The sequence below is a fragment of the Chlamydotis macqueenii genome, chromosome 1 (genome assembly GCF_036417535.1).
Source record: "Chlamydotis macqueenii isolate bChlMac1 chromosome 1, bChlMac1.mat, whole genome shotgun sequence".
Taxonomy (NCBI): domain Eukaryota; kingdom Metazoa; phylum Chordata; class Aves; order Otidiformes; family Otididae; genus Chlamydotis; species Chlamydotis macqueenii.
Window position 1 is genome coordinate 62277922 of NC_141556.1, and position 18995 is coordinate 62296916.

Below are 18995 nucleotides of genomic sequence, written 5' to 3' on the forward strand. Positions count from 1 at the left end.
GTGACCATCAGCTACTCCACACTATTCTGCTTAGTTTCAGAAACACTAGTCAGATTCCAGTTACAGTAGTAATTATCTCAGGAAGAAATTAATAACAACTCCTATTAGTCACTTGTGCAGGCATCAACACAAAGTAGTGCTTCCTTCAGCATAAAATAACAACTTTTCCTGAAGCTCTATATTCTTATAAAACATGTATTTGCAGGAAAATTGAACAACAATAGGAGAAAACTGCCACTGCCAGGAGAAAAGCAAATATTTTTCTAACAAAGTATAACTCTTTTCAGGTACATTTTATGAGGAAGTAGCCTTCCCAGGAGCTAGTGTAGGCATCATTTTCAGCTCTACAGTTAAGATCATATCTTACATTTTGACTCAAAGAAATGATTCAACCTTTTAGGTATGAAAAAAAAAACATAACATCCTATTCAAAACCAGAACTTATTCTGAATATGAAACAATTTTTCTGAAAAATTATAGCAGAGTTTGGGGGTTTCTTTATAAAGTAAAAACCAAAACACAGTTCAAAAAACCAAGCTATTCATGAAACTCAGCACAGAGCGTTAATCTTTGCTGTCCTGAGATCTTAATGAAACGATATAGATGATCCATTTTTATACAGCTCAAATTCATTTGGAAAACTTGTGGAGTTTTGTTTGGTTGGTTTTGTTTTTTAATTAGTAATGGTAACCTACTTCTCTATATGCTTAGTAAAATGTTCTTCCAGACCAAGTTCCACTAAAATATGCAATTTGCTATCAGTCTCTTAATATTTGTTTAAGCTCCCTTTTCTACCCCTCAACTCTGTGAATCACATATTTGAGAGCTATCATTAAAATATACGTTCATCACATAATCTTCACAAACTTAATATACAGCATCAAAAAAAAAAAAAAATCCCTGCACCAAACTCAAAATAGCATCATCACAACACAGACAAAGGTAGCCAATTTACACACACTCCACCTCTTGTCCCTTCACCAGAAGTAGAATCATAGAATGGTTAGGGTTGGAAAGGACCTTTAAAGGTAATCTAGTCCAACCCCCCTGCAAGGAGCAGGGACATCTCCAACCAGATCAGGTTGCTCAGAGCCTCATCCAGCCTGGCCTTGAACGTTTCCAGAGATGGGGCATCCACCACCTCTCTGGGCAACCTGTTCCAGCGTTCTATAACTCGCATTGTAAAAAATTTTTTCCTAATATCTAATTTAAATCTACCTGCCTCTATTTTGAAACCCTTACCCCTCGTCCTGTCACAACAGGCCCTACTGAACAGCCTCTCCCCATCTTTCTTGTAGGCCCCCTTGAGGTACTGGAAGACCGCTATCAGGTCTCCCTGGAGCCTCCTCTTCTCCAGGCTGAACAGCCCCACCTCTCTCAGCCTGTCCTCACAGGAGAGGTGCTCCACCACTCTTATCATCTTTGTGGCCCTCCTCTGGACCCTCTCCAACTGGTCCATGGCCGCCTTATGTTGGGGGCTCCAGAACTGGACACAGTACTCCAGGTGGGGTCTCACCAGGGCAGAGTAGAGGGGGAGAATCACCTCCCTCAACCTGCTGGCCACTCTCCTCTTGATGCAGCCCAGGATGCGGTTGGCCTTCTGGGCCGCAGGAGCGCATTGCCTGCTCATGTTGAGCTTCTCGTCCACCATCACTCCCAAGTCCCTCTCCTCAGGGCTGCTCTCAATCCATTCTCTGCCCAGCCTGTATTTGTGCCTGGGATTGCCACAACCCAGGAGCCTGCAGGACCTTGCACTTGGCTTGGTTGAACTTCATGAGGTTGGCACAGGCGCATCTCTCCATCCTGTCAAGGTCCCTCTGGATGGCATCCCTCCCTTCCAGCATGTCAATGGCACCACACAGCTTGGTGTCATTACAATAACAAAAATTCCTCACACTTATACCACTGTCTAGCAATGTTCAGTCCACATTTTGCCCATTACTTCTCCCAATTACCGTCTTATCTGATTTCTCAGGCCCTACATTGAGCACCACAAAGGACTGTGGTGGGTTGACCTTGGCTAGCTGCCAGGTGCCCACCAAGCTGCTCTATCACTCCTCCTCCTCAACAGGACAGGGAGAGAAAATATGATTAAAAGCTCATGGGGTTGAGCTGAGAACAGGGAGTTCACTTACCAATTACCATCATGGGCAAAACAGACTTGACTTAAGGAAATTAATGTAATTTATTGCAAATTAATCAGAATAGGACCCCTCCCTTCTTCTCAGACTCAACTTTACTTCCAGCTGTTCTACCTCCTTCCCCTGAGTAGCACAGGGGCATAGGGAATGACAGTTGTGGTCAGTTCCTAATACTGCTTCTCTGCTGCTCCTTCTTCCTCACACTATTCCTCTGCTCCTGTGTGGGTGCCTCCCATGAAATACAGTCCTTCACATATTTCTCCAGTATGGGTCCTTCCCATAGGCTTTATCTGCTCACTGTGGATCTCCATGGGCTGCAGAGGGACAACCTGCTTCACCACAGTCTTCATCACAGGATGCAGTGGAATCTTTGCCCCAGTGCCTGGAGTGCCTCTTCCCCCTCCTTTTTCACTGAGGTTGGTGTCTGCATAGTTCTTTCTCCCATGTATTCTCAGTTCTCACTCCCAACTGCTGTTGCACAGCATTTTTCACCCTTTCTTAAATATGTTATCACAGAGGCGTTAGGACCGTCACTGATTGGCTCAGCTTTGGCCAGTGGCAGGACAGTCTTGGAGCCGGCTGGAACTAGCTCTGTCCGATATGGGGGCAGCTTCTGGTGTCTTTTCACAGAAGCCACCGCTGCAGCCCTCCCCACTACCAAAATCTTACCATGTAAACCCAATACAGCACTAGATACAGCACTAGATTTGTCAAGCCAAGTGTCGCATCAGTCATATCCAACCCAGAGTCATGTCTGATAGCTCTCAGTTATACCCATACTGTGGTGAGTATGGATGTACTGCAGAGAGTATGATGAGAAGAATAGCTTAAAGCTCATTGTCCTCTATTATGTACTGAAGGTTCCTCACTGAGAAGCACTATAGAAGAATCTGCCCATTCATGAGTAGATCGGATGTTCCAGTAATCAATTAACTTAGACTCAAGAACTGGCTAAAACATAGAACCACACACTCACAGCAATACAATTAAGTTCATAAGCTGCCCTCAGGTGCCCATTTTGAGAAAATTATTAACTTCACACTGCTCTTAATGGGAGAGCACATTTCCTAACGTTAGGATACAAACATCTTTGTGATCTTCTTCCTTGACAAGGATACTGGTAAACATTTCTACAGTCATTAGACTACGAACTTGACCTATGGAGAACAATAAGAAGCACAAAATATTTTGGAAAAGCAATTTTTTAGTAATTTTTTTTTTGTAACCACAAATAGAAAGCCTCTATTCTGCTCTCCACATCTGACTTAAAGAACTGCAAATATTCTGATTCCTGCCATGAAACTAAAATCATTAATAGTTTCATTAATGTCTTGAAACACTAAAAGATAAAAACTCACACTTGGACTGTTTGGGGTTTTATTTTTATTTCTCTCCCACTCCACATTTCACCATGTTTTGGACTTTTCATATTTAACCTTATTTTGAATGCTTTACCCTTAGAAAATACTTGATGCTGAGCTAATTAAAACCTGTGTATTTTATTCAAAATCACTGATGAACGTTCTCAAATCTTGGTTCCATTTTCATGAGTTTTTTGTTTGGAAATTTTTTATAGCTCTACTGCCTTGAAATTAGTGGCAAGTCTGACAGTTATAAGGTTACATCTATAACAACTGCCAAAAAAAATAAATTTTGAAGAGTATTTGATTTACAATTTTGAGGTAAGAAGTTTAGTTTAAGTAAATCAGCTTTTTGAAATCCACACTGTAATTCTCAAACATAAGTCTTCCAATAAGTTTAAAAACACAGTGTAGATGAAATGACACTGCTCTGTACTGTTAGGAGAAGATAATACTTTATGTAAAGTCCTCTAGAAAATAAAAAAGAAACACAATAGGGAAAATACATTTGATTTATTGTAAAGCTAAATAGTAAAAAGAACAAAAGAAGTGCCATTACCCGTGCTGGACTGACTCCAGTAGTGCTGGCAGTCAAGACTTCATGTTGTGAATCGATAATATTTTTAATCTTCAAATCCAAATCTTGTACAACTTCCTCTACTGCCTGACAGAAAGGATCCCCATTGCTTCGGCCTTTTATCAAATGCATCTTCACTGTTGACAGAATCTGCCCCCCTGCGAGTCTGAAAATAGGCACAGGGTCATCTCCACATTAATCTTGGCAGCACTTTAGTATACCTATTAGTGTTGAACATAGCCAGTCTTCACAGTTAATCAAAACTCTTCAGATAACAGCTTTGATCTTTTAAATCAAACAGCGGTGTAGAAGTATTGTCCAACATAATAGCTTGCTAAAAAAGAAAAAATATTATAAGGAAAGGTAATGAATTCAGCATTTAGTAATACTCTGAGCTGCAACACAAAACTAACTTCTCCATAAAAGTTCAAAGTACTTTATTTAAACCTATAGTTACTGTTTTGCTCATAAGCTGCTAAATGTAAACAAAATGTTTCACTGGGACACGCATCCAATTTAACAGCTTGTTAGATTTTGAGTCTTTTGTGCTTCATGAAAGTGCTTCAAAATATCAATCTGCTTTCAATTCTATTTAAATAGATAGTAATTAGACTAGATGAACACCACTGTTTGCCATAAAGGCACACACTACTAATCTCTTTTTTAATCAGTCAGAAAAAATGCCTACAGAAAAGCACCTAGTAGTTTAATTCTGAAATGTCCATGCAGTTTGAGATTAAAAAAAAAAAAATTAATCTGATTGATAAAGGGGCTTCATTTCCTCTCTTCTTATAGAAGGAAAAGAAGGCATTTGTGAGCGTACAAAAACTATGTTTAGATTGCTAATTTCATTTCATGACCCTGTACCTTGAACCACCCATATTGCATCTATGATAGACTACTGGGATCACGTTTGGATTAGAACTATTGCGTCTCTCCCCAGCAAAACTCTTGAGTGATTAGCAGTTACAGTTGTACAAATGATGCTTCAAAGGCAGTACTCACAGAACTACACCATGTCTTGCTCCGTCAGACTGCAAAATCTACATATTCTATAAAAATGGAAACACAACAGGCTGCCAGGTAGGCCACATTATCCTGAGTATGTAAGGGGGGGAAGAAAGAAAGAAAAAAAAAATATTGAAGAATCACAGGAAAGCCCAGAGATCCTGTGTGCAAATAATGGCAGGGGGACTGAGGCTGTTGTGACAGTGCACCTTGATTTACCGCAGACCTGGAATAAGAAGCAGCAGCTACAACTCCAAGAATTCCACTGGCCATTTGTAAGTGCATCTTTCCACTCAGCGGTTGAAAGCGCTGCCCTGAACAATGCTACTCAAAATGAATAAAATAACTTAAAGCTTATAATGAGAGTGAGTATAGTCCCATCACAAGAATGGAAAATCCAAGTGTTAAGAGTGAGCTGCTCATTTTGCAAGTGTGATGTGTGGAAGCAGGTGCAAAACCCATGCTATGAACGAAGTTAAGTAAATTAGCTAGGGGATCACAGACCTTAATATAGTTTTTTAATCACGTCTGAGATGAGACAGCAAACGTGTTGACTTATTTTAATGAAGATTCAGTGAAAGACAGAACAAATCCCTTGAGTTAAAACCTTAATAGTTTTGTCTAGTACTACACAAAACATTAAGTGAAATACTGTATGTTTTACCATTGCTTGAGTTCAGGCAACTAAAAAAAAGTATTAGAACCACCACTCAGCTCTCCTACATCATAATGCACTAATATACCTCTTCCCAAAAGGTTTTTGAAGTTACATGCTGTTTGGAAACTATCATCAATTCTCCAGTCTTCTCAGAACATGAGCCCATCATCCAGACTGACAAAGTTGATTATAATCAAGACTCCCTTTGCCCCACCAAGCAATCATTTATCTCCTGTTTAACATAATGTACATATAAGGACTTTATTATTTCCCTGTGACATTTTATCTTCAATTTAATTCTCTTTCTACTTATTTTCCTCAAGCTTTTCAGAGTGTGGTAGTCTATATTTTATTTTTAGCTCTAATTTACAGAGGTTTTTTAATTGATTCCATCCCCTTTTACTTTTTCACATACAGTTATTTTCACCTTTGAATACCAGCTGATAACACATGTAAGAATAAAGGAAGAAATAAAATCATAACAAGAGGCACAAAGGCTGCATTCTTTAAAAAAAAAAAAAAAAAAAACAACTGATTCCCAGGAAAAAATTAGTAGAACTCTGTGTTCAGAAAATACCCCAAACTGAAATTAGAGATTGAGACAGCACTCAGGAAAAGTAACAAACATTTTCCCTGTTCTTACAGGGCATGTATTTATTGCCAGTGTTAGAGACAGGATCCTGTACTTGTGGACCCTTCTTTTTAAGTTGTACAATCACATTTCATATCCTTAAAGCAATGTAGATTCTCTGCAGTGACAGTAGTTACTCAAAAAATTAAATGGAAACAAGTGGGAAAAAAAAAAAGCAACAAAACAACCCAGCCTTACCATCACTATGTTTTTGACAAAAAAAAAAAACCTCCAATGCTTGTAATGCTAAGTTCAATTACAAGACTGATTTCCTGTCAGATTTTTTTTTTTTTTAGTTTTATGAAGCTTAAGTGTAAGGTCAGGCAAAAGCAACAAAAACAATTCTGTTCATTCTGAACTCCTGCTCTAAGAATTCTTCCTCTGCGGTCAATCTGCTTCATTATCTACTATAATAATCCATTTTCCCTTTCCAATTAACCTACGGTTCCTTTTCCCAGACTTTAAGAAGCACTAACCACTTTCCTGCAACATCTAATATTTGGATAAAATTGGACAGAACGGCCCACTCTAAAAAAAGGTAGTCTATTAAATCTTACTTTTAACAGCAGAATTACTGAAGTTTTATTTCTTTTTTTTTTTCCCCCTAAGAGTTAGGTTCATAGTCCAAATGAAAACAGAAATGCAGCATGTTTAGTGTAACCTAACATCCATCTATCTAGCTGAGACACCAATAGTTTTGATTTAACTATACCATGGACTGTACAAAACAGTTCCATATTTATTCACATACCCTGAACCGATCCATCGCTATCAGAACCTCTGGTAGAATTTTCAGATACATCTATAATGCTACAAATCACTGCTCTGCCAAAAAAAAAAAAAACCAAACCCAAAGCAATGGCAATGGCTTTATTACTCCAGGTGACATACCCTAAAAGATATCTTGAAAATTGAAAGAGCAGTATCTTTTTTACACATCAAATGCTGAAGATGAATTTTAGAATTCTAGTTGGGAGAACTTAAACAAAACTGTGTGTCTACATTCATATAAAATACAAAATAAGTGGGCACAGCTAGGTAAGAATAGGAATTCAGTCAGAGGAAATCTAGTTTGTTTATATTGTTTCCTGTTAAAATACATGGAGGGAACAGGGCCAGAGACCTTGCTGTTTTGGCTTATCCTGGCTAAACAAAACTCCCATAAATAACTTAGAAAACCTGAAGTTAACTTGAAACTTTTTTTTTTTTGGCTTTTTTTTCCAGGTCAAACTTAAAGCTCTAACTTTTACAGATTAAAGATTATTCAATTCACATTAGATTGGCAGGCTTGGTTAAACATAAAAACTTGTTCTTTGCAGAAATTTAAGCACAACGTATACAGCCAAACAAAAAGTCACCATGTGAAATCTCTCTGCATACAGGTCAAGAACCATCCAAATCTTAGAAAGGATAGGGTTGGTGGTTTGTTGGGGTTTTTTGTTTGGTTGAGGTTTTTTTGGTTTGGTTCTTTTTTTTTGTTGTTGTTGTGGTTTTTTTGTTTTGGTTTTTTTTAAAGAAAAAAAAAAGAAAGAAAAAAGAGAGAGAGGATGCAGGTGTACCTCTGCTCCAAAAACCACAATTCAGTCTAACCACAAAAGAATTAAAAGTTCAAGGGGAAAAGAAAAAAAAAATCACCCAGTGAAAGTTATCAAAAGGTAAGAAGAGAGCACTGCTGAAGAAAAGTTCCGTCTCAGATGTACACAGGAACCATTGCCAAGTCTGATGCTTCTTGCCAAACTCCTTTATTTCCCTCAGCCCTAAACTAACACTTTCCATAATAATACCCTCAAATGAGAAAAGCATTGTATTAAATGAGTAGTATCTGTTTCATAAATACTGTGCTGTACCTAGAATTCCAAGCAAACAAGCAGGTGAAGGGATTGACTGAAGCTGTCTTTGAAAGCCAGGTTCAGTCCTTTCTGTCTACAGATATCTTAAGCTTAATCTACATTGTTATTATTTCCACACATTTTACATACATATGTGTGTCTGTATGCTGGAAGAAAAAGTATTATTATACATATAGCACTGGGCATCAGTTAATTAAGATAATCATGCCCTTAATTTAAATGCTATGCTCTGTATGTGACTCAATTACCTTGTAGCTTTTCACTAAAAAAAAAAAAAAAAAAAAAACAAACCCCAAAACTCTGATAAAAACATATTCTACATTTATTTTTTTGCCTCTACTACCCAATGCCAACTAAGGATATTTGCTATTAGAAGTAGAGTTCATTTAATCTCTTTTTCTTCCCATATTCCTTCTTCTTTTCCAGGAAAGACTTCCAGTTCACCATCAGATATACACAGTACTAACTGGAGCAAAGAAAATGAAAAGTTTATTCATACTTCAAGTAAAATTTATATAAACAGGCCAAGATATAAAATGCTGATCTAATGTGTGTGGATTAGTACTGGAACACTGTGCCATAGCTTATGCCATTGCACATCAGGATGAGATAACAAAATAAGTTATGTTGTGAGGTTTGTCTTATTAGTCTTGAATACATTTATAAAATGTTGAATCCACCTCATCTGTCTATTTCATAAATATTTCAAAGCTTTCTCTAGTAAGCCCTCACTAACCATGTCTAGCAGTTTCAAAAAGTAGGTTCAAGCCAGTCTCAGGAGGAGACTTTATATATGCCATCTAGACCACAAATGGAGATGGCTAGGGCTCTGTCCATGTTTACAGAGTCCTTTCTATAGTTAAAAAAAAAAAAAAAAAGAAGTATAACTTTTCGGAGAAAACACAATCCACTGGAACAAAAAAACAAATTAAGAAGTAACCATCTTGAACATGAAACTATGAATTAATTTAACAATAAATATAATAGTTCTATTTAAATCAATCAAATAAATTACCTGAGCAACTTCAGATCACTAGTAGGACTTCATTGTTAGTGAGTTTTAAAAGATTAACTAAAAGCATGAAGATAAAAGGAAAATGCAGTAAAAATACAACTAAGGTTTTTTCAGGCTTTTTTTTTGTTTCAGGTTTGGTTTTTGTTTTTGTTTTTTTGTTTGGTTTTGTTTTTGTAGGGTTGGGGGGGGGGGAGTGTTTGTTTTTACAAAAAGGAGATCTATACCAGATTGCTCCGATATTACTCTTTTTTAGGTTTATATTATGTAGGAAATCAGTTTATCTTAGATGAACTTTAAAATATCTGGCATTGTACTAGAAATTAAGTGTTTATATGAATGGAATAAGGCTGAAAACTGTTATCCACCTGGCCAGATGGGCAGCAAAGGTTTGTTTTGAATATGGAATTACATGGGCAAAGTTATCTGCATGCAAAGGCAATTTTTACAGCAGCAAAAGTTAAGAATTGTAATTCTTTATTCTGAAAAAGGAGCAGGAAATCTAACTGAATTCAAGAATGAACTTGATACATTAAACAAAGCAATGCCAATGTCTAAAGCAATAGAGAACTCGCAGGACCATGTCCATTTCTAGTCAGGGTGCCTGCTAACAAGCTTCTCTGATGTTTCATTCAGACCATAGGCTGCTGACATGAAATATTCTAGGATAAAGTGCTTCAGTCTCACATCCATGGTCTTTTAAGTCATATTGAAGAAGGACTTCTATCAAATCCAGTTAGTAGTAAACATCTGTCAGTTACCACTATGATAGATATTGTAAAATAGCAATTTTTTTAAACGCTAATAATATGATCTTCTGTTCAGTCTCACGTGCAACAATATTTCTTTGTTCAACAAGTATGAACTGAAAGAAGCCTCAACTAGGAAACCCATTGCTATTTTTATCTAGGATAGAAATAACCAAAGAAAATCCACCCGAGTAATTATATATGCTAAAAAACTCAATGCTATAGAAACAACCACCTGCCACTGTCTGGCAGGGAATGTTCAGACACAAAAGCATGGATGCAACAGTACAGTGGTGATCTTCCACAGAATGGACTCAGCAAAGTCCAAATGTTGTCGTCAGCACATCTATCCAGTATTCCATAGTAAGTCTATAGCAGAAGAGACCTAGAACCAAGCCTCTGATGGCCTGCACTATTCTTCATTTGCTTCAGCAGCTAGAAACTGTCCAACACACACTACTATCTTCCATTACAGGGTCTCAATTTACTCTTATTTCCTATCGACAAAAGCCAGGACTAATGGGTGGGTGAGGGGAAAATACGTGAGTTCATAATTAAAGACTATGTTAATGCATGCATCTCAGGCAACAGAATTGAGACTTCACTGGCAGCCTCTAAATGTTTAATTTTACAGATAACCGTAATTTAATTTTTTTTTTAAATTAACAAGTTCCCAAACATTTTATGTTTGCTGACAGAAGGAATAGCTTACCATTTTCAGCATGAACGAGCACTAAAAGAGGAGTAGGACAGTTCAGGTGGGATTCATCTCACCCGTCTTGCAGACAGAGCAAAACAGATGTCTACAGGAAGATAAAATGATTCACATGCTAAAAATGTCTTATTTACATCAGTGCTTCTAAAGGGAGTTTTAAAAAAATAGTACAATGTAAAACTACCTGTTAACCAAGCGTTGTATAAATCATATCTTCTGTTACTGGCTGCTTCTACTGAAAATATTCTTAGATCTTGTGCCTGCTTGAACCTTTTTGCCTTACATCATCTGTATCCCAGTCCTATCTATTTCTATCTCTTTTTCCTTAGCAAACCATGTTTTCTTATGTGGAGGTATCTAATCCATAAGAAACTAATTGCATTCCTTGTCTACTTTGTTCCTACTGAGATAATCGTATAAACAAGCTCCTCTGCCTACCTAAAATCTAAGTGATATTGGCAAGAGCTCTTCGTACAGAACTGAGGTCTTAGTGTGCAAAGATAATATGATGCAGAAGCACTTTTATTTATTTTCTGGAAATACATCTTTTGTGGAAAAGATTAAAGTAGCATACAGAAGAAAAAAAAACAAAACATTGAGGATATGGACAATATTCAAAACTTGATAAAAAGCAGAACAGACTCCTGAAGCCTATTCCAAGAACAGAACAGAATATATCAAAATTCTATTATACTAAGGTCAATATTTTTATTAATTCAACTTCTCCAACAAAGGTAAAAAAAAATAGATGATAAATATATAGCTATCTAACTTACGTAGTGAGAACAAATGTCTTGAAACAGATTACAAATACCTAGTGATTACAGAGTGGGAGGGAATCACAGCCTTTTCCTGGCTGTGGACTTAGGAAGCTGTTCTTGAACTTTATAAGAACTGAACAGTTATCTGATTTTTTTAATTTAGAACTATATGAAGAGAGTAGCAATCTCAAATGCAAAGAAACATAATGTCAACTACAGCTTCATCTACTTGAGTAGATAAGGACAAAATTTATCTAAGAAACAATACAACATACAAATGCGCTTAACATATCAGTAAGTGTGCCTTTAAAGCAAACTCAAGTTTTTTTCTAATTATGTTATATGCATACATTTTTTAAAGTTAGTAGTTCATGTTAATTTAGATTTTAAAGTTTCAACAATAAAATTATATTTTAAATATACATAAGTTGACTGATGCATCAGCAAAAGAAAAAAAGTAACTATATCAAAACACTCCTAGTACTCAAAAATTTCACCTCAAATAATGGATGCATGCACTATTACTCTAATTTTTCAAACCATACAGAAGTAAATATTAGGTGAAGACCCTACTTTAGGCCCTTCAGAGTTTTGCAGTTTATTAGATCTACAATAAAAGCACAGAAAAAAAACCAATCCTGTTGCTAAGTACTTTTCTATGTTGCTGCTGTCACTTTTGCTGTACTGCCAAAAATTTATATCTTTGGGCTTTTTTCCACCAAGCTAAGAGTGACTTTTCCTCAGGAAGTGCCACCATCTAAAAGATATGGTACTTCCCCAATCATCTACTGCAAAAACCAAACTTGGTGTTCTGTCAGTGTCTGTTCTCTCCAAGATTAATTTTATATACTCTCCATACCAAGCAATGCTCCTTAAGTCCTGTGACAAAGCTACTATAAAGCTAAACAAGTATTCTTCTCAGAATAAGATTCTTGATGAGCAGCCATGTGCGTTCCATACTACAGCTACATTGTTCTACCATAAGATATCCAGCTTAATAGATCCCTCTCAACATAATAATTTTCCTGCAATTTACTGAAAGTTATCAGGATTGGAATTACGGGCAGACTGCTTCTCAAGTCTGGATTAAAGGAAGGCTACGGGAACAGATGAACTAGTAGTTTGATATCTTCATGATGGCAAAAGGGTAAGATTTTTTAATCCAGCACTGATATCAGAGTGCCACAGAACCACAGCTTCCATGTCTTCTTTTAAATTAAGGGACAATACTTGAATTTCAATATCTAGGACATAACGGTCAGTGTATTCTCCAGCACCAGCCTAAATTAAGAAGTTAAGGAAAGGGACAGCAAATTACAAAACCCACAATTTAATTAAATGCAGTATTATACAATTGGAGCACTTAAGATACCACACTTCAACTGAGATGTCTTAAGTCAGACTTACCCTCAAAAGATCAGCTTTTTCAACAAAAAAAAAAATATTTCTTGCAAATGCAATTTAAACCACAATTCTGTTTATTTTTTAAATTATTTACTTCTAAATATATTGTAAAAGATTCCCAACATTAAATTGAAATGAAGGCAATCAGATTAAAGTATATCAGTATTTCCATTATAAAGGTAAATGTGTATGTGAAGCAGATAATCTACTTCAAAATTAGGTTAAAGTCTTTGAAATGGCAAGCATTTTCAGAGAAAATTTCTTAAGTGTCTGGTTTAAACCTAATTTTTTGTTTTTATAAAATAACTATTTTCTTACACAAGCCTTTCTGATATTTTTTTTTTCTTCAAAATGTAAGAATGTTTTTAATTAAGTCACAAGCACAATCTTTGTTAACGTGGTAGAATGCTAATACAGTCTTCATTTGGGTCATTCTATATAATCAGTAACTTTCACTGTAAATATTGAACACCAAAATATTGTTCATTTCAACAATGCTATGAGATGGGAAACTGCTAGAGTGTCTAAGTTCTCAGTATTTTACTGAGAAATAGCACATTGCAAATATTTTTAAATAGTCTAAAGAGATTTATCCAGGAAAACACAACAGAACAAGTCAGAAGGAATATAAGCTCCTCGTGGTTACAGAACTACAACTTTATTTGGAATAACCAAGACATGGTGGGATAGCCTGACAGCTATAGTGCTGCAAAGGTCTAATACAACAAACTCTTCAGGGAAGACAAGGTTGGGGAGTGCCTTCTATATGCAGGAGCAGCTCAGACGTATGGAGAAACTCTTCCATTGGACAGACAAAAGGCTCATTGAGAGCTTGTAAATCAGGGTCAGAGTTGGTTGTAGACAACCCATCACACATGAGGAAACAGGCAAAGTATTCTTAAAGCAACTCTCAGCAGGTCTCTGTATCATAGATCCTGGTTCTCACAGGGCACTTCACCACCACCACCCCAACACCTGCTGGAAGAGCATCACAATGGGATGCAAGCAGTTACATTTTTAGAGGGTGTCGGGGATACTGGATGGATGATACATAGGCTTACTCACAGCTGGGTCTGTTACTCACTAATAAGGAAGAATTGGTCAGGGATACAGAGAAAAAATAAAATAGAAAACTAATGGCAGCCTTGCCTGTAGCAATCATGAAGTAGTGGAGTTCAAGATTCTAGCGGAGCAAGGAAAGCCAGTAGCAGAGTACAGACTGACTTTGGGAGAGCAGATTTCAGCTTATTCAGTGCACTGGTAGATGGAATCCCGTATAAGAAAGTTCTAAAAGGCAAAGGAGCTCAGGAAAGCCTTAATGTTATTAATGACAGCACATTACAAGCACAAGAACTGTCCATCACGATATTCAGGAAAATGTGTAAAAATATCTGTAGATCAGCTTGGCTAAACAGTGATCTGATGACAGAGTTTCAACGCAAAATGGCTTTACACAAGATGGCAGGAGATTTTGCAACAGTGTACACAAATAAAACTGAGGTACTCAATGCCTTCTTTGTCTTCACCAGTCTTCACCAACATGGTGTCCTAGGCCTCTGATTAGAAAAAGTTTTCAGAGGAGAACTACCAGCAGTAGATAAGGATCAAGCCAGGGTTTACTTGACAAAACTGAGCCCATATAAACCCATAGAGCTAAACAGGCTCCATCCAAGAGTACAAATAGAACTGGCTGATGTCCTCCTAAGGCCACTCTGTACCATCCTTGAAAGGTCATGGGGATCAGGGAAGGTCCCTGACAAACGGAGTCAAGTGTTTGCAAAAAGGACCAAAAGGACAGTTCGGGGAAGCACAGGCTCATCAGCCTCACTTTGCTCCCTGAGAGAATGTAAAGTCCTCTGGGAAAACATTTCTGGGCATGTGAAGTATTAGATGGTGGCTGGTAACTATAAGCATGGATTTATCAAATGTAAATTATGCCTGAACAATCCATTTGATTCCTATAACAAAATGGCTAGCTTTGCAGAACAGGAGAGAATGGTGGATGCCATTTACCTTGACTGTAGCAAGGCTTTCAACACTGTCAGAAAATATTCTCAACATACAAAATTTGGATGTTACAGTCTGGATTGACAACTAGAGGAGTTAAAAAGCTGGTTTCATGATCAGGCTCAGAAGGTACTAAACATCTTGTACTCTACCCAGAGGCCAGTAACAAATGGAATACCATAGGGGCCTGCCCTGGAACCTGTTGTTTTGGTTTTTTTTTCTTTTAAATATCTTTGGCAGTGGCTTGCTGATAAAAATACATGCTCTTCAAGTTTGCAGATGACACCAAATTTGATGAAATGGCCAATATGCTTGAGGGAAGAGCTGCCATGCAGAGATACCTAAACAGATGGGATGAATGGGCTGACAGGAACCAATGAAATTCAACAGGACGTGCAAAGTCTTGGAAAGGGATAATCCCTTGCAATGATACTGGCTGGGGAGCATTCTGTGTAAAAGAACCTGGGAGTCTTGGTGCATGTTCAGCAAGTTAACTGTGAGCCAGGAGTGTGCCTTGGCAGCAAAGAAGGCCAACAGTATACTTGGCTGCATCGGACAGTAGCGTAGCCAGTAGTCTGAGGAATGTGATTATGCCTCTCTAATCAGCACTCGTTGGACCAAATTTAGAATACTGCATCCAGTTTTGGGCCCCCCAGTCCAGGAAAGACACTGATAAACTGGAACAAGTTCAGCAGAGGGCTGCCAACGTGGTCAGGGAGACATGCCCTGTAAGAAGTAGCTAGGGGAACAGCTTGTTCAGTCCAGAGAAGAGAACGCTTCAGGGGAATCCAACAGCTTTCCAATACCTACAAGAAGGTAACTAAGAAGATGGAGCCAGGCTCCTCATGTTGTCAGTTAGTGGAAGGAAAAGAGACAATAGGCATAAACTGAAAAAAAAAAGACAGGTCCCAACTCAATATAACTTTTCACCATGAGAACACTCAAGCAATGGAATAGATTGCTAAGACGGAAACTGCAGTCTCCCCATCCTTGGAAGTTTTCAAAGCTTGACAGGATACAGCCCTGATTAACCTAGGCCAACCCCATAACTGATCTTGCTTTGAGCGGGGTGTTGAACCAAAAACCTCCTGATGTCCCTTCCAACCTGAATTATTCTATGATCCTAAGTTTAGAGAGTCCTATAGACAATGTTTTGCATACGCTTGCACAACTTTCCAGCAACTTTAGAACAAAACTCCAGGGCTGTGTGAGCACTATCCAATTAACCCAAACATTTAGCACAAAAACAGAAAGTCTTGTATGCTTTCTTTCCCAAAATACTACTGCATCTCTAGATGCACTCACAGCTTCACAAACACAACACATAAGAAAAAGCATTTTCCCTCTCAAGGGAAAGCTCAATGCGCTAATCCACATGCACGATCAAGTCAAGCTGTATAACTTCTACAACTGACTGTAGAAGACTGCTCATGGAACTGAAATGAAGACCCACTCCAAAGCGTAACACTCACTGAAGTGTGTTAAATTAAACAATGCAGCCAACTTCAGAGTTCAACAGCTCCTGAGGTGAGCTGTGCAATAGTGTCACCTAGCGGTCAGTGCTCGCAGCCAAGTAAGGGCCCAATTCAAGAAGAAAATTTACGGCCCATCTACCAACTTTGCCACTCTACAAAATTAGTGTGGACTTTAAAAAAAAAATATATATATATATGTACACACACATATATCTATACGAACCTACAAGCGCAGCAACCAATAACACAAATGCCTTTTAATCAGTTTTAAGTCACATACGTCTTTTATGTACTTGAAAAAAAGTCATTCCAGAAACAGAATAAGCAAGATCTTTCCAGATGCAAGAAGCATTATTGCCTGGCCTAAAATAGGACTTCCAAAATGATGGATTAGTACTGCACTTTTTCACTTATACCAGCAGAATTTCCAGATCCTCAGGTGTATAATAATCACCAACTAAACTGACAAATAAAACATCGATATGTTTCTTGTCAAGAAACCAGCAAAAAAAGTAGAACATCCAAGCTCTCTATTTACTGCATAAATATTGTCCAAGTCTTAAATGTACAGAACCTGTAAATAGTTCTAGGGTTACAAGTTTTACAGCATCCCCAACTTTAAGGGCTGTTCATGATACTGATTCTTGAAAGATTAGTGATTTCTTCTAATCTTAGACATCCGGAGAATGAGAAGAAGCAAACTTGAACTATTTCAAAATTCCAGAGATTTGTAAGAATGTTCATTCTGCTCAGTGAATACACCTTGAAACTACCAAAGTTCATTATATCTTTCTATTTCTTCTGCCATCAGGTCTGCTTATACTTCATACCATATTTGAATAAAATCATCATATTTTCATAAAATTTCCACTCTGTTTGACAGTTTTCCCTTCCCTTGTCCCATCTCCTTCCTGTTCAGTTTCTTAGCTGAATGACTTGGGGATGAGAAATATATTTTTGTTATTCTCCATAGGTTAGCAGATACTTGGTTGCACCATATCTCCTACAATGCTGAAAATATTCTTAAGCACATCCCATCACTGTCCAACATCTTCAATTCAGTTTCTGGGTTTCCAATGCAAAGGAACTTGACTCAGGCAGATGAAGAAAGCTTCTTTTCAACATGTGTTTCACAATGGCGGGTACTTATTTGGCCACTTTGTATTTCGCGCAAGTTCAAGTTTCATAAGATCTCCACTGTAACAAGATGAAACTTAAATGCCAGACTTCTAATCATTAAGTAAACAATGAAAAAACCCTGCATTTTTCTTATGGCATAGCAAATACTGAGACCCGGTTTTGCAGCTTGGCTAATCTCTACATCAGAGAAACAGCAATACTGCAGATCGGTTGTCCAGTTCGCTCTTAGATTTCTCAGCAGACTTCTAAAGAATAAGCAACCAAAACTTTTGCTGCATTGTTGGGGATTTTTCTCTGCTTTTTAGATTGCAGTAGTAACAGAACTAGAGAAATTTAGTGTGTAAAATTGCATCTTCTGGAATTCACAGTAACTGTCACATCACAGGCAGGACATACAGACACTCCTCGCTCATATGGCTTACCAAGCACTTAAGAAAAATATCTTTTTGTTCACCAGTGTTGTGACCCTTTCTAAGCTATATACCAGTTCTATAATATTTGAGAACTTCAGCATACTTATGAAGATTCTTTCAAAGACAGACAACTGATTGGATTAGGAGGAAGAGGTGGTTGGTGACAGCCAACGTGGCTTCACCAAGGGCAGATCATGGCTGACCAATTTGGTGGCCTTCTATGACGGGGTGACAGCATCAGTGGACAACGGACATTATCTACATGGACTTCTGCAAGGCATTTGACACTGTCCCGCATGAAATCCTTATCTCTAAACTGGAGAGATACAGGTTTGATGGATGGACCACTTGATGGATAAGGAATTGGCTGGATGGCCGAACTCAGAGAGTGGTGGTCAATAGCCTAATGTCCAAGTACAGACCAGTCAAGAGCGGCGTCCCTCAGGGCTCCATGTTGGACCTGGCCCTGTTCAACATCTTAGTCGGTGACATGGACAGTGGGATAGAGTGCACCCTCAGCAAGTTCACTGACGACACCGAGCTATGTGGTGCCATCAACACACTAAGGAGGGGAGGGATGCCATCCAGAGGGACCTTGACAGGCAGGAGAGATGCACCTGTGCCAACCTCATGAAGTTCAACCAAGCCAAGTGCAAGGTCCTGCAGGCTCCTGGGTCGTGGCAATCCCAGGCACAAATACAGGCTGGGCGGAGAATGGATTGAGAGCAGCCCTGAGGAGAGGGACTTAGGAGTGATGGTGGACGAGAAGCTCAACATGAGCTGTCAATGCGCTCTTGCGGCCCAGAAGGCCAACCGCATCCTGGGCTGCATCAAGAGGAGCGTGGCCAGCAGGTTGAGGGAGGTGATTCTCCCCCTCTACTCTGCCCTGGTGAGACCCCATCTGGAATACTGTGTCCAGTTCTGGAGCCCCCAACATAAGGCGGCCATGGACCAGTTGGAGAGGGTCCAGAGGAGGGCCACAAAGATGATCAGAGGGCTGGAGCACCTCTCCTGTGAGGACAGGCTGAGAGAGGTGGGGCTGTTCAGCCTGGAGAAGAGGAGGCTCTAGGGAGACCTGATAGCGGTCTTCCAG

General features: G+C 38.4%; 1 protein-coding gene across 1 annotated transcript in view; it reads right to left on the bottom strand.

Annotated features, from left to right (window-relative positions):
* PARPBP (PARP1 binding protein) overlaps window positions 1-18995 on the bottom strand; it is a 47215-nt gene that overhangs the window by 15659 nt on the left and 12561 nt on the right. The window contains exon 8 of the mRNA XM_086740148.1: window positions 4062-4245. Within this exon, the coding sequence (XP_086596274.1) occupies window positions 4062-4245 (184 nt within the window). The remainder of the gene's footprint in view (window positions 1-4061; window positions 4246-18995) is intronic.